The sequence below is a fragment of the Miscanthus floridulus genome, chromosome 19 (genome assembly GCF_019320115.1).
Source record: "Miscanthus floridulus cultivar M001 chromosome 19, ASM1932011v1, whole genome shotgun sequence".
Lineage (NCBI taxonomy): Eukaryota > Viridiplantae > Streptophyta > Magnoliopsida > Poales > Poaceae > Miscanthus > Miscanthus floridulus.
In genome coordinates this window covers 24,481,942-24,507,384 of record NC_089598.1, presented here as the reverse complement: position 1 = coordinate 24,507,384, position 25,443 = coordinate 24,481,942, and the positions used below count along the sequence as shown (strand labels likewise).

Here is a 25,443-nt window from a genome sequence, read left to right as displayed (position 1 = left end):
ATATGACCAACGCCAGCATCTCACTGTTACACATGACCAGACGCGCCGGTCCTTCAGAGGTCCAGCGTTCGGTCACTGTATAACCAGCGACACTAACTCGTTTTCACTTCTTACTTCTCCACCCTTGCTCAAATGTGCTAACCACCAAGTGTATCACCTTGTGCACATGTGTTAGCATATTTTTCACAAACATTTTCAAGAGTGTTAGTTCTCCACTAGATCCTAAATGCATATGCAATGAGTTAGAGCATCTAGTGGCACTTTGATAACCGCATTCCGATACGAGTTTCACCCCTCTTAATAGTATGGCTATCAAACCTAAATATGATCACACTCTCTAAGTGTCTTGATCACTAAAACAAAATAGCTCCTATGATTTATACCTTTGCCTTGAGCTTTTTGTTTTTCTCTTTCTTCTTTCCAAGTCCAAGCACTTGATCATCACCATGGCATCATCTTCATCATGCTATGATCTTTGTTTGCTTTGCAACTTGGAGTGTGCTACCTATATCATGATCACTTGATAAACTAGGTTAGCACTTAGGGTTTCATCAATTCACCAAAACCAAACTGGAGCTTTCACGCGGTCATGCCAGCCACCCTAAGCCCAAACTAGCTAGCGCTACAACATCACTATCTTACCCTAGTTGTGGCTACGGTGGTGGTTAGGTTGGAGGTTCCCTGAACAAGGCTGGCGACGTGCGAGTGGTGGGCTGTGGCGGTGCTCTAAGACGGCACGACCACGTCAGTGGCTATGGCAAGGCGGTAGAGGTGCAAGTGAGGTGCGCAAGGTGAAGTGCAGGTGGAGGCGGAGCTTGTGGTGAAGATGGATTGACGAGGGGTGGTGCGGCGGTGGCAGCCCACGGCCACGGCCGGTTTTGGCCTTAATGGCACGGCGGAGGGGAAACTCCAAATTGGAGTTCGTCGTGGCCCAATTCAAAGCGGGGTGGGTACGGTTGGCACGCGGACGTCTAGGCACATACATGGGCACGCGGAATTGAAGGTGAGTGCTTGCGCCCTGGCACACTGTGGTCGTGAAGCGACGGTGGAAACAGAGGCGATCGGCGCACAGAGGCAGGCAGGGGAGAAACAAAGGACGGGAGGCGGTGAGGACATGGGGGTAGCTGACGAGTACACCTTGGCGCGATGTGGCTGGCGCACCCAATGCGCCCCTCGGCCGACGCTAGCCGATGGCACACGCATGAGGTCGGCGTGTCCCATGTGTCGTAGTGCCATACATGGCATGGCAACGGCGGTCTGGCCCCACGCGCACTGTGCCCAGGTGGACTAGAGATGCAACGCAGTGCAGCGGTCGGCAAGAGTGAGATGGTGACGCGACGACAGCGGCAGCGGGCGATGGGGCAGCGAATTGGCGTGTAGCGTGGTGACGGGACGGTGGCAGCGCAGAGGCACAGGCGAATATGTTTTTAGGCTTAAGAAATCGACTAAGTCTTGTGCTGGATTTGCTTCAAATTCGATTTCCAAGCTATTAGAAATGTTAGCTACTGATATCCTTTTTTGACCGTAGGTATTTTATCGTCATCTACAAAGTTTGCACTTCAAACCTTATTTAAGTATCACACACATGTTCTATAACATTTTTTGCTTAATAAAAATTGGTTTTAAACCCTAAGTGATATAACACTACTATTGAATTAACTTTCATTTCGCACTTTTGTTGATCGTTTTGAGTTGTGAAAATTTATCTACACTCTTTATTACATGCATTAACACATAAACATGATGCTCATGTAGTGTTTTAGTAAACGATTTACGATGTAACACCGAGGGTGTTACAATCAGAGTGTGTGTTTGTGGGTAGATCATGTAATGAAGCCGCTCATGAGCTGGCTAAGTTAGGTTATCTTTGTCTTGAGGGTGAGGAGATTATCTTAAACTCTTTACTAGATGACATTGTTGTAATCATTGCTAACGGTTTGTTAGCCATTGAGTAAAGTTTGCCCAGATTCAAAAAAAGAATGAAGCCAAGACAGGCCATATTTGGGGCTTTTTATTAATTAATTCCTTTTCTCAACTTTCACTTTTTTGCAATAATAAATTTCTTGATTCCGTTCTGTCCACTAAGGCTAATACTTGTTACTTTAGTCTTGAGGGCATTGTTTAGCTCTTAGTCGTTGAAAGGTCCTTATTTGGTTTTGGTAATTGAGTGACAATCTAGGTGGACTAATAAGTGTTTAAGTGAAATACATAGGTGATTAGTTCACAGGTACATGTGTGTGAGCAATACATGCCATGGAGGTTTGATGACTTGAACTTGGTGCTAAGCTCACACATACGATGAATTAGCTTATTGCATATGAGACATGATATGGAGTCATGTGACCAAGGTGGAGAAGATCAAGATGAGGCTTGGCTCGATAGACCGGTTGCAAGTGTGAAGGGAAAGTTGAGTGATGACTTGGCGCCGATGGACCGAAGCAACAGTGAAGATCAAGTGAGGTCAAGATCGATGAACCAATATGGTCACGTGATGATATGAAGTGGATCATATCATTTGTGATTGGTTGGTGCATGTGTTGCATCAACATCGGAGGAGATGGAATGGAATACGCAAGGCAAAGGTATAACCTAGGGAATTTTATTTCACTAGTCATAGGTGTGTAGAGAAGTTTATGATTGGGTCTAGGATAGATGATCGTATTATCAAGAGGGACAAACTTGTTTGCATATCGGTCATCTAGTGCCACTCGAGTGATCTAACTTTGCGTTGTTGCTAGGTTCGAGTGGCGTGGCAAGTTGAGTGACTAATTCTTTGAAAAATATTTATGAAAAACTAACACACGTGCACAAGGTGTTGTACACTTGGTGGTGTTAGCATATTTGTAAAGGAGAAGTCGTTGGAGTTTAAACATATCAACTCGGAGAAGAAAAGAGTGGAGAGAGGGGCGTCGAACCCTGGCAAGGAGGGGCATCGGACCCTGCGGCTCTCAGTCCAACAGCCAACCCTAGCCCTTAGGCGCACTCTAGAAAGCGTCGGACCCTGGGGTTCAGCGGCATCGGACAGGCTTGGCGCACTATTCCTCCGTAGGCACGGGCGAGCGTGGACATGTGGCGGCTTGTGAGCGCGTGAGGAGAAGCATCGGACTCTAGTGTGTCCGACGGTCAGGCGACGGACTCGGTCCGACGGCCTCTGACCCTCTCGGTGTAGTTTTGGCAGGCGTCGGACCCTAGGCTTCTGCCGGTCCGACGGTCTCACACAGGTGAGTCTGACGGTGACTTTTCAGCGCGTGGCAGGCGATCGTTGGGCGCGCAACGGTCGCTTGGTTTGAATGGGACGCGTGGCAGCGTAGGAGTGGCCGCAACAGGGCATTGGACCTGGCGTCGGATGGTCCGACGCCCCCGCTTGCTCGATCGGATGGTCCCGTTTTCAGCCAAGTGAAGGTAAAACAGCTCTATTTATTGATGGGGCTATAAATAGAAGGGGTACTCAGGCATGGCTGAGGTTGAGCACCTTGGGGGGCTTTGTCTCCATGCTTGAGAGTGCTTGGGAGCCATCTAACTCACTTGTGCTAGCAAAAGTACGGATCGATTGCCAGTGAGTGATTCTAGTGCGATTGCTTTATGAGATTGGATCAAGTGGCACTAGGTGATCATGTTGCAAGCCGATGGTGCTTGTTACTCTTGGAGGTTGCCACCTCCTAGATGGCTTGGTGGCTTGTGGCTTCGTCGAAGCACACAAGGAGACTGTGCGGTGCTCCGGAGAAGTGCTTGTGAGGGGCATTGTGCTCGCCCCGCGGAGATCGCGAAGAGCAACTCTAGTTGAGCGAGACGCGAAGGGCAACAAGTGGTCCGGCCGTGTCAAGTGCTAGAGCTTGTGGTAAGCACTCCACGTGGGAGAGTGACTTGCGAGTCACCACTAGCAAGTGGGCCGGTGGCAACCTTGGAGCTTGTCTCAACGGGGACTAACGTGTTGGCAAGCACGTGAACCTCAGGATAAAAATCACCGTGTCAACCTTGTCATCCTGTTGGTTTGCATTTCCGTCACACAAGCTTGTATTTACTTTCATACATTTTGTGCTTGTGTAGTTGCTCTTATAATTAGTTAGCTTGTTTAGCTTGCTGGTTACCTTCTTGCTTGTGTAGCTTAGAAGTAGCTCTTTTGCGTAACTAATTTGGTTTGAGTAACATTGTTAGTTACATTGCTTAGTTTGTGTAGCAAAGTAATTTACGCTCTTTAATTTGGCACTAGTTGCCTTGTTATTGAGCATTGCAAGTGAGCTTAGGATTTGTGCTTTTATATACTAGTTGTGTAAGGGCTCCCACATGCTTGAAGTATTAGATGCACATGTTTGTGTGGCCTTACTTTTAGAATTAGTTACATGAGCTATAGCTAGCCCGACACTTTAGTTGCTTGATTAGTATCTTTGTAAGGTGCTAGAGAACTTAGATAGAGGGGTGTAGTCTTAGCTAGACCGTTAGTTTTAATTCTACGTTTGTTTCAGTTAGCCGGCGCATTTAATTTTAGAAAGAACTATTCACCATCCTCTAGTCCGCCGTCTTGACTCTACCGTATTGGTTTTTACATTACTGTGTACGTGTTCACTTGAACTTATCAGTTATGATACAGTGTTTTTCTCTCATAACAAATCAGCATCAGCCGGCTTATCAGGCGAACAGCTTATCAATGTTTAGCTGTTGAAACTATAGTAGTTAGTTACATTTGTGTACACTAGCGCGTGTCCTATGATGAGTACGATATTTATACTCGGACAAGATGTTTGGATGCTTTGCAATCATTTACACCTGTAAGTAGCTTCCGCTGGTAATTTCTAGTGCACAAGAATATACAAGGTCAATTGATTCTCTCGTAAAATATTCTCCGGTTACTTTGAGAAGAAGGAATCGAACCCCATGCCTGTGCATGCGTACCCACGCGCGTGTCATCCCATCTTGCCATCTCACACGTGGCAGAGCCTGAGCACTTACAGTGCCATGGCGTCCAGCCGTCCACCATGCGGAAGAGCCATGAGGAGCTTGCACGGTTCACGGCGCAGAAGCCGACCAACGAGCACACCGTGTTAAGACAGATGCAGCTATGGCGAAGGCCCTGCAGGCGAAGGACGCGACACAACGGCCAAGGCGGCGATGGAAAGGGCCAAGGTGCGTACGAGGTGAGCAGACGCGCAGAGCACGAGTGACGCCGTGTGGAAGAAAGGTGACCTTGTGGATAGGCGCTCGTTGGCGGCGCTAATGGGTCGACGCTGCCACGCCATCAATAGCCGGTTCGGGTGAGAGCTATGGGCTCACCGTCGCCGCTATGGATTTCGACCGCCGTGTCCCCCAGCAGCAGCAGGGTGCACAAGCAAGTCGTGATGGCGGCAACGCCGCCTCTCCTCTTCGCCGTCGCTGAGGACTACCTCATGGAGAACTTCTGCACCAACAACCGGCATCCTGTTCGGGAGGCCGTATCGTATCGTGGATTATTTACTGCTGGCTGGTTTGGTGTGAGAGAAAAACACTGTTCCCGGCTGGAAATTTACGATCGTTTACGAGCAAGCGAACAGGCTACGGATGCCGCCGAAGAGGCGAGCGAGCAAGATGGGGACATCCGTCGTACTTTTTCTTTGGCGTCTAGAGGAGATTTTCTTTTTTCGGTTTGGTAAGGCAAAACCAAGCATAATTAAATTGTCTTCACTGGTCATCTCAATAATATTTTCGAGCGAATGGACCTGTGGTCCAGTGGTAGGGCTGTCCAGTGGAATGCTACCTAACCCTGGTGATCACACTTTTTTCTGAAAAATTTCAGGGTGCACACACGCGTGCGCGTTTCGCGCGGACTGAAGACGTCGCCTCCAAATCTCTTCTTTGCGTGTGTACGGACATGTACGCGTGTGTGCGTGTGGTGTGAGTGTGAAGTGTGTGGGTTGTATGTGTCCAAGTTGTACCTGATTAAAAAAACACGCATCACAATCTCTTCTTTGAGTGTACGGACGTGTACGCGTGTGTGCGTGTGTGGTGTGAGTGTGAAATGTGTTGGTTAGATGTGTCTAAGTTATATCCAATTAAAAAACATTTTCGAACGTGACAGGTATGAGTTTCCAGGCCGGCAATTTACAAAGGTTTTGGTTCTAAAGCTAGCCTTCCAAACAGGTTTATACTTTGGATGGCTAGGACTTTCCTCATTCTCCCAGAGCTCATGAGAATTCCTACAGTGAAGATTGGGTAGGCTGGCTTCGAAGCCACGCTGCCCACGGCTGCCGCTTGTGACCGTTGTGTTAGTAAAGTTCTGTAGGATGGCTGCCGATCAGCGCTGGAACGCAGCCGAACGGAGCAACTCCGTTCGCTGGTTAGTTTTAGTCAGACTTATTCAACTAATTAATAGTATTTTTTTCTCACAACAAACCAACATCAGCCAGCCCAAACCAGTCCAGAAACCAACCAACGAACACGTCTAGCAAGTTTCAAGGTCACTTGACCCAGAAAGGCTAAACTACAGCTAGATGCACAATTGTTATTCTCCTCACACTAATAACGCCCTTAATAAAACTTTTTTTGAAGGGCCCTTACTAAAACTTTTTTTGAATCATTAATAAAACTTTTTTTGAATCATTAATAAAACTTTTTTTGAAGCGCCCTTAATAAAACTTTGCAAAACACTTTACGTTTTCTTTTTGAGTGGATGCAAAACACTTTACGTGCTACAGGTCCAAAACTAGTTGCTTTTTTTTTTGTACGATCCTAGCCATCCAAAGTCTAATGCATTTTTTTTAGTGTGCCAAGTAGTAACTTTTCCAGGGCCCAATACGCACAACAAAAAGGCCACTGGTGCCTGGTGGTAACCCCATGCAGGCCCGGTACGAGCGGTTGGACGCAACAATGAACCCATTTTACTGAACGAACTTGTCCACTACAAACCGATGGGCCGAAAAGGACTCCCAACACCAGCAGGCCAGACAACGAAGCCCAATACTTGCGTCATCCATATCTGTCCGCCCATCTCAAATCAACGGCTCAGATCGACAACAAACCCCGAAACCCTAGCTCCAGCTCGCCCGCCTCTCCTATAAGTAGGTCCCCTCTCTCTCCTCCCCCAAATCCTTACCCTACTCCTCGCGCCGCCGCCACCACCACTGCCCCAGCGCCTAGCCGCCGCCGGAGAAGAGGAGGGAGCCAGCACCAGCCGCCATGGGTCGCGTCCGCACCAAGACCGTGAAGAAGACCTCCAGGCAGGTGATCGAGAAGTACTACTCCCGGATGACCCTCGACTTCCACACCAACAAAAAGGTGCTGGAGGAGGTGTCGATCCTGCCCTCTAAGCGCCTCCGGAACAAGGTGGCGGGGTTCACCACCCACCTGATGCGCCGCATCCAGCGGGGCCCCGTCCGCGGCATCTCGCTCAAGCTGCAGGAGGAGGAGCGCGAGCGCCGCATGGACTTCGTCCCGGAGAAGTCGGCGCTCGAGGTCGAGGAGATCCGTGTCGACAAGGAGACCATGGAGATGCTCGCGGCCCTCGGCATGGCCGACCTCCCTGGCGTCGAGCGCCAGCAAGAGGTCTCCAACGCCCCCGCCTTCGGCCGCCCGCAGTACGGTGGTCCCCGCCGTGACCGCGTCTAGGCTTCCCGCTGATCCCCGTGGTTGCCTCTTGATCGCACTGCCATTCGTACTATGTTAAACTTCTTTTAGATCTTTTGTTGCTTCTGTGGCGGTTAAGTTTTGAACTCGTCTATTATGCTATAAATTCTGAAGTGTCGCTCTGCGTGTGATGGACATGAGATTTATATTCTCGCGCCAATGAAGTCTTAAGATATTTTATAAGTTACTATGAGATGTTCCTACCTTTTTTGTTTGACTGCTTGTTATCTTTAATGTGTGCATGTGACAGGGATTTGTGATTTGTGTCTTGTATCTAAATTGCATGCTTACAAATCTATATTTAATTTGGTGTTGCTGTTAGGTTCATTGTGTCCTATGCAGATTAAATTTGTTTGGATTTCATTCCTTTAATTTGCTATACAATTCAATGCTGCCTAGGTGTGTGGCTGTTAGCTAGGGCCTACTGTGATTTGGGTGGATGAAGTCTTATCAATCCGATGAGATTTAGCTACACATTTTCAATTCAATTAGTGCATTTTTAGTGTACTGAATTGGCCATATTTGTTTGCCTCTATTGAACACAAACTTTACTTGGAATTGGGTTTACTTTCTAGTATTACAATAACCTCAGATTAAATTATGTTTTTGTTATAGCATAGCATTTTGACTTTAGTATTTGCCATACACTTGTCCTCCATGTCATCAGCACTGTGGTATTTTCATTTCTTTGTTGGCAACATATCAGGTGCAAACCAACCAACCTATGCAAACGTGGGCAAACTTGGAAACTACCAATCAGGACCACTAGATGTTGATCCAATGGATGGGGTGAGGGGGCTTAAGTGTAAAAAAAAAAGACCGGCGGGTGGGGGGCTTAAGCGCAAAAAAATCATAGGTTGGTTAGTTTGCACCTCATACGTTGCCTTCTTTGTTTCTATAGCAAACTTGGCTTGCTTTAATCTAGTTGTTTAATTGTGTTTCATTAAAGAAGTTGTTTAAAATGACTTGGTTTTAAACTCATCATTAAAGGCTGAAATCTTTCTATGGTAGAAGTAAATAGTGATCTGTTGTTGATCGAAGTATTGTCAGTGGAATTTTTATTACTGTATTGATACGAGAATTTGTTAATATAACAACACTAAGCCTTGTGGCTATTGATGATGTTTTTGTAGAATGTTGCTTCTGTTTTATGAATATTGTTCAACTTGTTGCTTTAAATCCATAAATATAATTTTGTCCACCTGTTTTCTTTGATAACTGAAATTTTAGTGTGCTGGTGCTGTATTTTGGACCTGTTTCTAGATTTTTGTGAATCTCAGCATGATTAGTTTCACAAGACACGCTTGTGAAATTACTTGCTCTGTATTTTGGACGTGCTTCTAGATTTTTGTGAATCTCAGCATGGTTAGTTTCACAAGACATGCTTGGGAAATTGCCTGCTGCCTTTATTTCCTTTGGTCAGTAGATGTTGAATATGGCAACTAGGGCCTCCTTGATTTGTACGGCTGGAACTCCAATTACACCTCCACCTTAGATTAGATTTAATGGATCTATCGCCCATTTTTATATGAGCAAGCAAAGAGGTGCTCCTCTATGTCACCGTTTATTTTTTTGGGTGCAGAGTAGGTGTTTATTTTTGGGGGTGCAGAGTAGGTGTTTGTTTTTTTTGGGGGGGGGGGGGGGGTGGCAGAAAAGATGATTCTTTAAGAGCCGTGTGAGGTTGTAGGAATTACGGAATTAATAATAACACGACTTGATTAGCATAAGAAAACATTTGCTTTTGTCAAGCTTGTTTTGTGTATGGTTCAATTGTTTGCCTCCAACATATACAGATCTGTGGTTTTACTTTTTTAGATGGTTGCTTCTGTTGTGATTGAGCATTTAACTTGCGAGTTATGCTAAAATTTGAAATGCTTTGGTCTGTGATGGACATGTCTGTATTCTTAAGCAAATGAATTAACTTATGAGATGTTGCCACTTGATGATCACCCTGTTCGCTTATGCTGTAATTGCTTAGCTGAATTAGCGAAAAATACTGTTCCGTGGTTGAAATGTGGTGTAACGGTCTGAGTGTTGCTGCGCAATGGTTGGCCCTGGTGCCGGTGTTAAAAAGTCCAGGTGTCTTTTCGACCTGCAAATGCGTATACAGCTCAACACATACGTTTTACACACGATAGAAGTTTGTTTTACACTTCTGTTACGCAAGCGTTCATTTTCTTAATTTTCGGCCTCGGGGCAACATGGAAAGGCAAGTAGAAGACGTCTGTAGCTGAAGCAAAGCGATCTTGGCCCTGTTTGGCTTGTCTCATATTCGACTTGTTTGGCTTGTTTTTTTAGCCGGAATAATGTTTTTCTCTCATAATAATTCAGCCGGAACAGTATTTTCCAGCTAAGTTATCGCAGAAAAATGCACCAAATATTGTTTTTGATGCGTCATTTGCTCGTCCTGAATTTCAAGGAATTGACTCGAAACTATCCACCCAGTTGTATACGGAAGAGAGCACCTCCTGTATTAGTGTATTTCTAGTAGAGCATAAATCGCTGTAAACAAGTTATAATCAAAATTTAATCATCAACAAGGATCAGACTGTTTTTGAAATGGTGAAGATTACGAAGGCGGGAGGCCAACTGATGTTGCATCTGCTAGAGGACCATTACGAACATGAAGCAGTGGAGAATCAATTTGAGGAATCAGGACTACAACTCTACAAGGCCACAACACCCATTACCGTGAATCCGTGATATATGTGTCATCCTCTCTCTTGCCAGAATGATTGGTGCCTCCACTCCACTAGCCTTGCCACCATTATAAATTTGAGACAATTCTCTACGTGCTATTAAAAAAAAGATCGCAATGTCCTATGTGTCTCTGAAAAAGTTCAACGGTCTTCAGCGCCACTGCTTCAACTTTTTCGTGCCCTCCATACCACTTCCGTCAGTTTGAGCTCTAACGTCGTCAAACTGCAGGTGTAAAAAGACAAAAATGCCCTTAAGTGTAAAAATGCCATTAATTTTTTTGAGCATCTTAACGACTTCATATGAAAAAACTCAAAACTAGAAAGATGTAGATCTCGTCGAGATCTATAATTTTTATATAAAAATTATTTTCATTTAATTCTGTAAAAAAATATGATTTGATATGATTAATATATCCTAGAAAAATCATATTATTTTTTTTGCGAAATTAAATAAAAATAATTTTTATATGAAAATTATACGAGATCTACAACTTTCTAGTTTTGAGTTTTTTCATTTGAAGTCGTTAAGATGCTAAAAAAAATTATTGACATTTACACTGAAGAGCATTTTTGTCTTTTCACACCTACAGTTTGACGGCGTTAAAGCCCAAAGTGACCGAAGTGGCATGGAGGCCACGAAAAAATTGAAACAGTGACGTTGAAGACCGCTAAACTTTTTCAGTGACACACAGAGCATTGCGATCTTTTTTAATAGCACGTAAAGAATTCCCCCTATAAATTTTGGTGCCAGGAGACGACGACTCCATGCTCCACGTCAACTCCGGGTCTCCGCATCAGAGGGGCTCACGGGCAGCTTGCCCGAGCCCCTCTCCGCCTCTCGGAGCGGCGTCCTACGCTCGCCGGCCGCCCGGCCGCCGGGGCTAGCACCGCGGCAGGTTTGCCCAGTGAGTGTCCTTCCTCTGGCCTCTCTGTCTCAGGTTTCATTCCTCGCTTTGGTCTGCTGCATCTTCTGCAAATTTTGCTCGTTCGGCGTATTTTGGACTCGATAGGTACTTCCTTTCACATTGACAGTACACAGCAGTCCGATTATTTTGTAGGAAAAAGGTTGGAATCTGTCACTTATAGATCTGACCATCTGCTTATAAGAAAATTAAAGGAGATCACTGATCATGTGATGTACAGATTTAGGATGACGAATTTCTTGGTGTTGGGCAACAGGCTTGCTGAGAAAAAAAAAGTGAGGTATTGTTGGCTTATTGCTACTATACCTTGTGTACTCTTCGTGTACTACTTTCTTACAAGAGAGGTAAGGGTCTGATGCGCATCAGAACTTAATGAAACTGAAAAGATCAAGAAGCACTGGATTAGGATTTATGATTGCCGCGCGCGCCGAAGTTTTGACTAGACTTTTCTTTTTTAATTTAGATTTGAGAGGAAAGCTCGACTTGACTAGAAGAGCTCAATGATCCCAATCTCGGAATGTAGTTAGTGAACCCTGGACCCCTGTAGTGCAACAAAACTCCCTTTCTAGTTTTCTTTTCCCTTTTTTCTTCTCATCTACTAGTAGAATACAGTGGCATCACAAAACTAAAGATTTGAGCTGTGTTTTTTTTTAACATGTGTAGATTCGAAAAGATGGGCAAAATCCTGCGTACCGCTACTGAATGTTGATTACTGCATCCACTGTCCCAATGGAAATTTATCGATCTCTTAGGAACCATGACCTTTTTTTTTAAACTAAACTGCAGGAGCACTACCATATCATTTAAGGAGAAGAAGCAAAACAGAGTTTTACAAAAGTTGTTACATAATAATAGATAGAACTTGACACATATTCTCAGTAAAGCAAGCCATTATTAATCTACCCAAGGATGTCCACATGCACGCCTCCTGAGATGAATCTCTCCTTTATCAAACGGGCATTGGAGGCAAAGATGTGTCGCCGATTCAGGTTCTTGACCACATAAACTGATAAACACAGGGTTGCAGGGCCAATTCCGCTTTGGCCAAACTGTCGCCAGTTAGAATCTTTGCTTGAACATGGAGCCATGCTTTTCCTTCAGCATGCGCCTTCCAGATAGATTTTGCATTGAATGTGCAGTGGGATCCCCTGAATTGGATTAAATATGCCGATTTAGCACTATATTCTCCATTTGCTGTCCATTTCCATTCAATTTTGTCTCCCTGGTTAGATAGCTGAACCTGCTGAACAAGGTCCCAAAGATGAATAAATTCTGCCATTTGCTGTACTGATTCCATTCTCCAAAGTCCAAAGACCCCTTGTCCAGTTATGGTTGGTCACATCATCCCTGACTGATGTCTTCTTTCTCCATGCAAGTGGATACAGACTTGGAGCCAGATCCTTTGGGGCTTTACCATTCTAGCCAAGAACTGTGCTATAGCATTTCTGAAACCTTAATATCTGCCTAATTAATACATGCATGATTACCTTTTTCATATATATGCTCAAGGGTGGGCTTGGTGTAAGCGGTAGAGTCTTACCGCCTGTGACCGGAAGGTCCCGGGTTCGAGTCGCGGTCTCCTCGCATTGCACAGGTGAGGGTAAGGCTTGCCACTAACACCCTTCCCTAGACCCCGCACAGAGCGGGAGCTCTCTGCACTGGGTACGCCCCTTTAAATTAATGGTCAAAGTATACCTTGAAAGACTTCCTCATATCCTAATTTGCCTTATTAAAAGAAATGGATAGAGTACTGTATTATGATAATGTAATTCTTGGTTGCCATGGCAACCGTTGCCTGCTTTTGGTGTTTATGTACATTATTTCTAATGCATGGTTTTTATTACTGAAATGTTTTAAGGAAGAGGTGGCTGGTGCTGCTAAGGGGAAGAGGGCACATAGGGTTATGCTCACCCGGTTGCTTGCTTTGGCAGAGGTAACATTAATAAAGGCAGCTACATGCTCTTTACATATTCTAAACTGGCCATATATTGCACGTACATGCACGTTGAAATATGTGTTTGGTAATGACATAATGTGTAATGCTAATTACCTAGGCAGAGACCAGGCCTGAACCTAAGAATTTGTGGGAAGAGCCGATAAATGCTACTATGTGGAGACCGTGTTCTGACCAAAGGGATTGGAAAGCCTCAGGTAGTTGCTGATTTATGTTTCTCGATGTTATCGGTGTGCATTTATCTTGATAGTGGCATTGGTTTAATTTTCATATTTCCAGCATATGTTTGATCCAGTGCCTTGTTTCTTTGACATCTATTCTTCGTAATTGAAGAGGGAACCAAAGGCTACATCATGATCAGTGTGAATGGTGGCATAAACCTAGCAAAGCGTTGTGGTGAGTAGTTCAGTAATCTACTAACATCCTTAACATTGCTGGCAATCTTAGCAAATCTGCTTGGAGAAGTAATTCATTTTTTTGGTGCGTGAATTGGTTTCGCAGTTATGCCATTGATTTCAATCTTCTTTTTCCTTCTTCTGTTTAACAGATTTGTAATGCAGTTACAATCTCGCGGTTGCTCAATGCAACTCTTGTCCTCCCAAAATTCTTGTACAGTAATGTGTGGCTGGACAAAAGGTACACATTTTTTTAAATACAACTTACGTTTAATGTTTCAGATAGCTTATTTCAATAACTGATTATTATATTCTCCATAAATGACAAATTGAGTTCAATATCTTAGTCAGTTTGGCGATATATATCAGGAGGATTATTTTATCAAATATCTGAAATCTGATATTCAGATTGTAAAGGATCTTCCAGTAGAGCTGCAGTCATTAGACTTGGAGGCAATCGGTAGCCTTGTAAGTAACTAACCTCAGTTTTGTCAGTTATAGAAAGTACATTGTTAGAAAGATAAATTTGTAATTCATTATTGTTTAACTTTTCCTCTGCAGGTTAATGATACAGATGTCATGAAAGAGGCAAAGCCCAGTTTATACGTGAAAAAAATACTGCCAATTTTACTGAGAAACAGAGTTGTTCACTTTATAGGATTTGGCAATCGCTTATCTTTTGACCCAATACCTTCTGACCTTCAGGTATTACTCCAACTAGTCATGGGACGTAAGTTCATTTTGGACACTGAAATGTTCTCTTTAACATCATTTGGGTTGCCAATTTATTGTGATATATCTGTAGAATCTAATAAAATTGTGACAGTAGGAATGTATTTTCTGAGACAAATCTACTATGCAGTACCATTATTGACCTATTTATGTATTCATAAAGATATTGTTTGTCATAAGAAAATATTCAGCTGCACCTGTTCTAGACTTCTAGTACACTCATACTCACTCCGTCCCAAAATAAGTCTCCAACTCAGCATTTTGAATAGGCAACCAATCTCAACTTTTACGAAGTCTATAGAAAATAGTATCAAAATTTGTATCTCCAAAATCCAAATAGGTTTACTATGAAAATATATGATGTAATTAACCTAATGATGTTTATCCGGTATCACAAATATTAGTACTTTTTTTTTTGTATATATCGGTCAAAATTGAGATTGTTTGACACCTTGAAATGCGAGATGGGGACTTATTTTGGGACGGAGGGAGTACTTTTTACTGGAGTTGCCATATTGTGCTGATTGCTACCAATACCATTTATCCGCATATCAGAGTTTGTTAATTTTCTTGAACTGTTTCCCACTATGATGTGTTTACACTCCTACTGAGATAGGAAATTGTTATTTTAGTATCATTGTTTAGAATGGTGTAGTACTCTAGTGTAACTTACTTGCTGATCTGTCAAGATATGATTATTTGACACTAAACTCTATGATGCATTTACACTTTTACTGGGACGGGAAATGGTTATTTTGGTATCAGTGTTATAGAAGCCTTTAGTACACTAGTCTAACTTATATGATGAACTGTCAAGATATGAATGACTCAGCTGATAGTACTACAGATGAATATTGGTTACTGTGCTGCTGTTTTCTTCTCTTTGTTCTGTTCCTCCCATAAGGAAAAAAAAACAAGTGCATGCTCTGACTCTATGGTTACTGTTCCACAGAGATTGCGATGCAGATGTAATTTTCATGCTCTTCGCTTTGTACACAAAATTCAAGAAACTGGTGCAGTTCTTGTAGAGAGGTTGCATGGCCATAGGGCCTCTTCGTCGCCTTTGAAGGATAATCTTTTAGGCCAGTTTGCCATCAAGTTTGACCCCAGTGTGAACAAGAGTGATGCATCCAAATATCTGGCTGTTCATCTCCGGTTTGAGATTGATATGGTTGCATACTCATTGTGTTACTTTGGTGGTGGCAAAGATGAGGAAGACAAACTTGAAGCTTATCGCCAAATTCACTTTCCTGTTCTGTCAGAACTCAAGAAGACGACAAAGTATGTTTGCAGTTCTGCATTACATGACAATACACCACATTAAACAAAAATGGCATCCTAATATTGATCTGTTGCTGGCTATTTTTAATCAACGAGCATTTTTGACAGAACGGTATCTTGTTAGGTTGCCCTCTGCTACTTTCTTATGGTCTGAAGGCAAATGTCCCCTTGCACCTGAAGAGGCTGTGCTTATGCTTGCTGCTATTGGTTTCAAGCGCAGCACAAATATATACATTGCAGGCGCTGAAATTTATGGAGGGAAGGATAGGATGTCTAAGTCGTCTTTATCCTGCTTTAGTAACTAAAGAAACCCTTCTGTCTCCATCAGAGCTTGAACCATTTAGGAACTTCTCATCTCAGGTAAATTTCCTTGAGATATGTCATATTGTCATGTGATCTCTTCTTGCATGATTTAGGTAGAAAAGATATATAGACAGTGTTAGCATGTAAAACATAGAAAATAAGCACCCAAATAGAAAATTCAGGTAGTATCTACCTGATTATTTGTTTGTAGATTGACTGATAGATTATGTCCTCAAACTGCTGTCACATACATAGAGGCTAAAAGGTGAAATGTCAGGAAGTGCTAATTTTATTTTCTGCTCTCTTTAGAGGTAATTCATGTGGGCAGCAAACCAGTAACAGAAGTGCTAATTTTATTTTCTGCTCTCAATTTAGATTTAATTCATATGAGTAGTAAACCAGTAACCGCAAGAGTGACATGAAGGATAAGAAAATGGTTGTGACATTTGCTAATTTACATTAGTATCTTGTGAACTATGCCTACGCTTAATTGAATAATTTCTTTGTGCTCCTCTGGTTTGCAGTTGGCGGCCCTGGACTTCATTGCATGTGCAGCTGCCGATGCATTTGCTATGACTGACCCAGGAAGTCAATTCTCTTCTCTTGTTCAAGGTTACCGCATGTACTATGGTGGTGGGGACCTTCCCACAATAAGGCCAAACAAGCGCCGGCTAGCCAGCATACTTGTGAAGAATGCCACGATTGAGTGGAATGAATTTGAAAGTAGAGTAAGAAAACTCATACAGCAAACTAAGCAAGTTCATGAGAGGCCTGTTGCAAGAAGCATATTTAGACATCCACGATGTCCAGAATGCATGTGCAGAATAGAGCACTAAGATTTTTTATAGTTTCTTGTGTCTATACCAATACTTCTTTTTCAGAAGAAAGACTATACCAATGAGATATGACTATACCAATGAGATCACCAAAGGTAGTTCTTTTGTGCTTCGGCTGAAATCTGGGTATATCTCTTGCCCTTGAACTACTTTGGAATGAAACTGTAAAGAGGAAAATACAGTGATTGAGCTCTTGTTTGTATCAGAGAAGCAATATAGCCGACTAGCTCATCCATTCTCTTACTGCCATGATCTACTGCTAGGCATCATGTTGGATTCGGAGTATTTGGCAGAATTTTGTCTCATGTTTGATGGAAGTAGAGCAGGGACTAAATTATGCATCTGGACAACAATGATGCCATATTTTTTATTGGGGTCAGCTAAATCATCGTGTGAATGAAGGTGCATCATCTGCAGCTGACTGTGGAAGTAATATATTGACCAAACTGAGCAACAACATTCTCGCTCGTAGCGCCGCCGCGGCGGACCAGACGTCACACTGGCGACTCGTCGCTCAGCTTATTCCTGTGAGAATCACGTATAGCGCCCGCGCGATCCGACGAACCGCCGAGTCGTCGACGGCAGCAGCTTCTTTTTGCTCTCCATTATTACACATCGCGCACTCGGTGCGACGTCGACGAAACCAACGCAAAAGCTAGCAAATAAATGAGAAGACGACGACAGTCTCCTCCGGGGATACGCTAGCTTCTACGACTAGCCGTGCCGCGCCGGAGGAAGTGGAATCCACCACTGCCAACACAAGTGACCGGCCGGGCCGGCCTCCTCCTGGCTTTTCTGCAAAACAAAAGGGAGTTCCGTTTTGCTCAGCAGGGGGGTGGAGATGGCCCGCCGTGGCGATGGTGGTTTCTCCACAGGACCGACAAAGGACGAGCGAACTGATCAGGCCGGACTGCTGCTACTACTAGTACATTCGTGCTAGTGCAAAACACACACGATTGGAAGAAAAAGCTAAAAATTGACCTCGATCTTTTTCAGGACCTGTGGCCTGTCTGTGCAGATTGTCGCTAGCTATAGTCTTGCTCTTGCAACATATACTTTTTATTAATGGAATACACAACGATCCACCTTTGGAGTACTCGACTTGTAGTTGTCTGAGCGACGACTGAGCGACGATGTCGATGTCTGCGGATTCCTATTTCCAGGTGAACATGGCCTCGGTTTCTTCGGCTGCTACGTTGCATTCTTGCGCCGATAGATCAGACAGAACTCACTAGCCAGCATCAGTGCAACTTACGCGTGTAAGATCAGAATCAAATGAATCATTCGATGGGTTTAATTTTCCCAACAATTTTGACAGTGGCACGGCAAGCGTAATGCGTTAATTGGGACAAGGGGTGCGTGCAGGGTCTTGTTCAGCAAAGTGAACTGAAATTAGTAGTGCACTTCCTGTCAAATAAAATGTTAGAACATGGAAGCCTGATAATATATCTGATATTCTGATGTCATGCGGCCGATTTTGCCCCCTAACTTAGGGTCTTCGTTTGAAGTCTCTGGACCATTCCAAACAAGACAATGGGCTCCTCGACTACTTATTGGGTACCGAGAGCCATGCGTTAGCTTAAAGAGGTAGCCTATTTACATCATCTAATCTTCAAATTTATCCATACACACTTGTAATGCCTCAAAATAAGGAGAAATTTTACGGTGCTTGTAAATAATGTGAGCCTTTCATTCGTTTAGATCTAATGGTTAAAAATATAGAGGAACCTAATAAAAGGAACTTAAGTCGTGTGCCGCAACTTAAATTTAGTGGGCTAGGAACTGATCTTCACATTTATTAAAAGGGTATAATGGTATTTTCATTCGGTAGAACTTGTCACACGTATAACCGGCCCGACCGGCGATGACCAGATGGCCGGTGCCGTGATGCCGAATCCCGTCCCGACCGGCGACCATCGATCTCCAGTGGCGATGAGGACGAGAGGCACCTCGATCGCTGGTCCAGACAATTGCTTCCCTGAAGCCATACTTGGCCAGGCGATGGCCAGGCTTCTGACTTGTGCATGGGCGATGCCCAGGCTTCTGGAGCTGCAGCTGGAGGACGTCGGGTGTGTGAGAGGCCATGGAGAGTTGCTGCTAGACTACGGGGAACTCCTCTGTTTCACTTTGTTGGAAGGGTAGTGGTGAGCCCTGGACCCTGCAGCTGCGGCAGTGATTAGAAGCAAGGCGATGAGCCCTTGCAGACCGGCGGCCAACAACTGGCGGACCAAAGAGGACGACGTTCAAAGAACAAAGATAATAGAAGTGACAATTACTTAAGTACCCTTATTTATAATAGATTACAATAATTCTTTTCTTTTAAAGATCATTGGTTCAGAAAACATCGGTGACTCAATCATATTTGAGACTATTTATTGTGACATCTAGTGCATTCGAGAATTTTTGTAGATATTGACAATTTGTGTGTAGTTCCCACACCACTTGCTACTTTGCTAGGCGCGGCCGGTGAAACCCGTGTATTGAAGTAGCTGGATATTCTCTCTTTTAACTGTTTCTTGCAACATATAATCATGATGTCGAAAACCTAGGCGTCATAAAACATGTGCTCTGCCACCCAATCCTGTGTGATGCTCCATCATCAGAGTCTAATCGTCAGCCTCATGCCTCCACCGATGCAAAGGAAAAGCCCAAAGAAACCTTATATTGAGCACTCATCTCACCTAATTTCGGGCTCCTCACGAGAAGGATGTGCTGTTGAATTATTAATTCCTCCTAACTGGAATTTGGTTTTCTACTTAACAATTGTCTATTTCCATTTAATGCTTTGAAGAATTTAAATTCAATATCGAAAGTTCGAATGATGAGAAGTTGCAAATGCAAAAATATGGTACCAGGAGGGCGAGACATGTGTCCTAGGACAGTTCACTAGACGTCCCTTAAGTCTTGCAATATCGATGTCACGTCGTCACTCGCCACATATGTCTCTTATTTTAGGCCAATCGTAATAGAAATTTTTTTTATAGTGCTACATTATCTAGTGTGTTTTGAATTCACGAACTAAACAAGTTCGATGTTTCTTAGGCTGACTATGCCCGGGATTCATTGGGTCCGAACGGCCAGGACCCTATCCTCATGCCGAACAGTCTGCGCTGGAAACTAGTCGCAGTGGGAAACCATGGGTCAGTAGCGTGCAGGAGTCAGCACAGGGATAGAAGCGACGTACGGTTACTTACGTTTAGCCAGCTACGTTAGTTTCCCTTTATCTTTCCTTTTTCCTTATTTCTTCACTTTTCTTTTCTTTTCTTCCCTTTTTTCTATGATTTTCTTTTCTCTTTTTTCTCTTTTTGTTTTTATATTTTTTATTCCGTGTTTCTTTTCTTTATGTTTTTTATTTGATTAATGTTGTCTATTTTTTATCTTCCTTTACTTTTTTCTTTTATTTTCGTTTTTCTTTTTATTTTTCTAGCTTAATTTATTTTTTATTTTTATTTTATTTTTGTTTTATTTGTTTTTATTATTCTTTTCATTTTTATATTTTTTATCTTTCTTGTATTTCCTTTCCTTTTCTTATTATTTTTTCTTTCCATATTTTTCTTTTTATTTTTCTCATTTCATGTTTTTCATTATTCTCTTCATTTTTATGTTTTCATTAATTTATTTCTTTTTTGCTTTTTTACTATAATTAATTATTTTGTTTGTTTTATTTTATTTAGATTTTATATTTTATTATTTTTCTTTCTTTTTTTCTTTTCTATATTTTTAGTATAGTGTGATGTTTTGTGATGTATTTTGCGATGTTTACATAATATACATGTGATGTTCACGTAATATACTTGTGATGTCCTGTGATATATTTTATGATGTTCTATAATTTATATGGTGATGTTCGAATAATACACATGTAATGTTTGTGTTATATTTTGTATGTTCACATAGTATATATGTGATGTTCTATGATATTTTTTTATGTTCACTTAGTATACATATGATGTTCTATGTTGCATTTAGTGATGTTCATATAATATATACGCGATGTTCTCTAATGAATTTAGTGATATTCTAAGGTGTATTTTGATGTTCACTCAGTATACATGTGATGTTCTATAGTATATATTTTAGAATGTTTAAAAGTAATCCAAGTGACGTTCTTTAATTTTTTCTCTATTCCGTGTTTTCATTTTTTTTCCTTGTGATTTGCTCTAGCTTTTATTATTTTTTATTTATGTTATGTATTTATTATTTATTTATATTTATATTATAATATCAATTTCATGAATCTAAAACTAGAATATTGTTCTTCTGAAATCAAAAATATTTTTTATGAAGATGGAACATTGTTTCTCAAACCTAGAACATCGTCTCTCCTCAATAAAAAAAATATTCTGTCTTCATAAGATAAATATTCGTTAATAAAATTTTATCTAAATATATCAACGTGGGATCTTGTTTTGAAGGATTTATTGCAAGAAATCGGATGGTGTAATCGAAATTTAATTTAAATTTTTGATTCAGGAGTTATGACTTTTTAAATTCGTAAAAAGTCATTTGCATGCGTGTCAGAGTTGGGCGTGTGCGGTTGTGCAGCATCCGTCCCGCGCACGCTACAACATCACCAGTCACACACGCACACTGACGCGCACTACAGCGGTCTCTGCAAAATTTTGGCGCGCGTTGTCGGCCAGCGCAGGCTACCATCCGATTATTCGGACCCTAGCAGCTCCCAACTATGCCCCTCCCTAACCCCACGCCCCTCCCAACCACCCCCTCCATTAGCTATTTAATAGTTTAATTAACTGGTTAATGTTATTATTTTTGTTTTAAGAATTAGGTATTTCTATTATTCTTTCCATCTCTTTTGTTCTTTTTATTATTGCCTAACAAATATCTTGTTCGTCCTACAATACACCCTCTAATTATTAGCTAGTTTGTAGTTATTGTTTTGTTTGTTTGCTCCCTCTGAATTGATCTCTTTTTCTCAAATACGCAAAAGATTTGCGTATCATTGTATTAAGAAGAAGAGTTTGAACATACAGACAACGCGTTTCTACCGAGCGTCGAAGGAGGTCGACCTAAAACAGTCGTAGCTGGACCATCTCTGAATTGATCTCCAATGACATCTATATTGTTTACTATTAGTCTTTATGTTATGTTATTGATGTGATTCGTTTTTTGTCCAGGAATTAGAATGAGTCGAATAAAGGTTAGAGACCAATAGCTAATTAATTTTGTTCTTTTTTCTCTATAATATTTAGTGTTCTTTTTATGATATTCAGCTTTCTTTTGTATAATCTTTGCTCGGGCCCCTGTTCATATGGATGAAACCTCTTTCTATTTCTATCTGTTCTTCATAACTCTAATACATGTCTTCAGTTATGATTCCATCTATATGGCATCTACTTTATTATTAAGAATGAAATTAGCACTAGGATTTGACCTTAAAGTAAAGATGAAGTGTCGACATTGGCCAAGAAAAGTATTACTTTCTGGAAATTTAGTAGAAATTTTTCCAGGTGCATCATAGTAGAAACCTGATTAGTTATCAACCCCCGGATCAGATGCCATTTGTACACACGGAGCGCTGGGTTACTTTAGTCGATAAAGATACGATAAGTGAGATGACAAAGCAGGGACAGCATCGCGCACACTTTCCCAAAACGGTCTCCAGGTGCTGGCCGACGTGGAGATCACTTCACTGAGATGTGAGATGGATCTTCTTTCTAGCTGCCTCTTTTGTCTGCCCTGAAACGTGTGTGGTTGCTGGAGAATTTACGTACCTCTGTAATTTTCTTTTCATCATAGTCATAGCACAGACACATATATTCACATATTTGTAAATGCATATTTATAAATGAACGAACAGACAGACCCTATTGGTATAAGAGCAATGAGCCGGCATATGTTAAGCTTAACAAAGTTACCATAGGACATAAAAAATAGAGCCGTTAAACCCAAGAAATATGAGCATTGAATTAGAGCTACCACAATATTATTCAAAAGCAGTCTATAGAAATTAAATTAATCCCCACCAGCTAGCTAAAATAATATGAGACCAGTCCATAGAGTGATCCATAATAAAAGATATCCATAAACTTTTGAACGGTGATATCCGGACAGGGCGGTGGAGTCCGGTCGAGGGGCGAGGCGGCTTCCCTCCGAGTAGAGGCGGTGGCTTCTGGGCGGCTTTCCTCCGAGCGGCATCTAGGACAGCTTTCCTCCGAGTAGGGACAGCGTTCCTCGGGACAGGGACGACAGTGGTGCCCGAGCATCCTTGCGGAGACAGGGGCGGCATATCTCCGGACATGGGCAGTGGCATCGGCCATCCGAGGGTGGGGAAGATGAACAATGACGGTGAAAGGGAGAGACCGAGGCAATGGAATCGAGGGAGAGAGAAATAGGAAGGCCAGGGAGATGGCCGAATGATTTATTTTTAATTTCTAGGGACTTACCTTATAGAGTACTCCTTGGTTGAACATTGTGGAGAAAATAATACTAACTATGGACTACTTGTGTGGTTCTACATGTATGGACTACTTATTTCATATATATTGTGGTTGCCCTTATATGCACCAGCCACTCCAGCGCAAAAACTTAAGTTAGATTGTTAGGTCGGTAATTCACTATACATCAATATTGCCCCTAACGTGGAGTCTCTCTCATCCTCCATTCTTTTGCTGTTGCCTTTGGGCATGCCTCATATTGCTTGCGTGTGTGAATAAGTTTTGCCTTGCCAGTCTAGGAAAGCTAACTTTGCTCGCTTGCACTTGTAAGGTCCAGTTTGGATCCCCTCAACTAACTATTAGTAGCGTTAGTTAGAGGAAATCAGCTAATAGCTAATTGTTAGCTAGGTGATAGGTAGGACATTAACTAGACAATTAGCTGGGGACCTAAATGATACCTTAGCTAAATTTTAGCTGCTAGTTGTTACCTCTAGGGGATCTAAATAGGCCCTAAGTTCAAAGACGTCCAAATCTTATCTATTCTAAGAAAATCTTGCTTGTCATTCAGGCAATGCTCCCTATCCTAGCTAGGCAAGGAAATCCAGTTTCTAGCAAAGAAATCAAGCATGTCCTTTATCTCTCTAGCTCTATATAGGCATAGGACAAGCGTAAAATATATCGACGGTCCCTAAACTTGGGAGACGGTGTCATCAAGATCCCAAACTTTCATTTTTTTTAATTTTTAGGTCCCTAAACTTGCCACGGGTCCGGTACTAGCTCAAATTGGTTGACCCGCTGCATACACTCACATGCCTTGCAAACTCCAGTGTTCACATGGATCTAACATGGTGGGTCTAGTATATATCTAACTTGCATGGTGGTGCTATCTAGATCTCAAACTTCCAAAACTACACATCTATAGGTCCCCAAACTTGCTAAATGAACTGACAGTGCCATTGAGGTCTCTAACTTTTAAAAATATAGATCCAAGTCCTTAACTTACTGCTTGGGCCACATGATGTCTAAATTATGATTATTTCCGATAAACCACCTGTGTGGATGCTAACTAGTGCACCTAGCATGTGGGTCCACATGCCATTTATATCTCATCTACTTTCAATCCCTCCTGTGCAGGCCCACATGTCATCCCCCTCTCTCATCTCCTTCTCCACTTCCTCTTCCCAATCCCAACAACGCTCCCTACCCTTGGTCTAGTGGTATTTGGACAACACTATACATCAAGATCCTGTCGTAGCGTGGATCTAGCCATCGCTAGAGCTAGGGGCGAGAAGCCCAGCTCGCCCATGGATGGCCACCGGGGGCCTTGGTCATGGCCAAGCTCGACAGCGCGTGTGGAGGATAGGTGGGAGCATGTAGAGACCGTCCATCATCGCTTTTATCATAGCGGTGGTGCTGTTTCTACTGCTTAGAGGTGCTCCAGTTGTTGTTGGTGCTAGTGCTCGGGCTACGGTGGCACAAGAGAGAGAGAGAGAGAGAGAGAGAGAGAGAGAGAGAGAGAGAGAGAGAGAGAGAGAGAGTGATGGCGGCAACATGGAGGGAATGTGGAAGAAGATGAGAATGAGGACGATATGTGGGACCTATATGTCCTGATTAGCAAGTTTGAAGGTCTGGATATACAATTTTTGAAGTTAGGAACTTAGATGTTACCGTCATGCATGTTTTATCTTGTGTTGCCCAATTATTAAGTTTGGGGATCCGAATATGTAATTTTAGAAGTTTAGGATATAAATGGCATCGCTATGTAAGTTTAAATATTGAACTCAATATATGTCAAATTTTTGTTAGTACTGAATCAACATGCCATATTGGCGTATGGAGCGGATATGAGACACATTTGAACTAATACCAAGTCCAGAATAAATTTAGGGACTAGAAATTAAAAAAAAGAATGTATTTTACTGCCTTGGACAGACACTGCAGCATACATTCACCTGACAGCTGACACTTGCAATTCTAAAAATTCTTAAGTCCAGTGGACACCAAAATCGCACGCGCGCCGCGCATGACCGAGACCGACCGCGGCTCGCCGGCTGCCCGGCTCCCCCGAATTTTTTATTTTTTTAGCCCTTTTAAAAAAATCACAAATATGCCTCTAGAGGTATGATTTCAAAATCTAGACCCTTAGCTCGGCACCAGCGTTGCTGCCGCCGAGCTTACACTGCTCGGCACCATCGTTGCTGGCGCCGAGCTCGGGGCCACGTTGGCGCCATGGACGCTGACATGGCAGCCAGCTCGGCGTCGTGGATCTTGGCGCCGAGCTCGGCGCCAACAATCCTGGCGCTAAGCCCTCTTACGTATGGGCCTGAGG

The 25,443-nt window shown here is 42.7% G+C and overlaps 1 protein-coding gene and 1 pseudogene across 1 annotated transcript; both read left to right on the top strand.

The window, feature by feature from the left end:
• Positions 1-7,060: 7,060 nt before the first annotated feature.
• Positions 7,061-7,728, top strand: LOC136526934 (small ribosomal subunit protein eS17x-like). The gene has a single exon (XM_066519503.1). The coding sequence runs from the start codon at positions 7,147-7,149 to the stop codon at positions 7,573-7,575; it is 429 nt and encodes a 142-aa protein (XP_066375600.1). The 5' UTR covers positions 7,061-7,146; the 3' UTR covers positions 7,576-7,728.
• A 3,305-nt stretch (positions 7,729-11,033) lies between these two features.
• LOC136526933 (O-fucosyltransferase 15-like) lies at positions 11,034-16,918 on the top strand (annotated as a pseudogene).
• Positions 16,919-25,443: the final 8,525 nt, after the last annotated feature.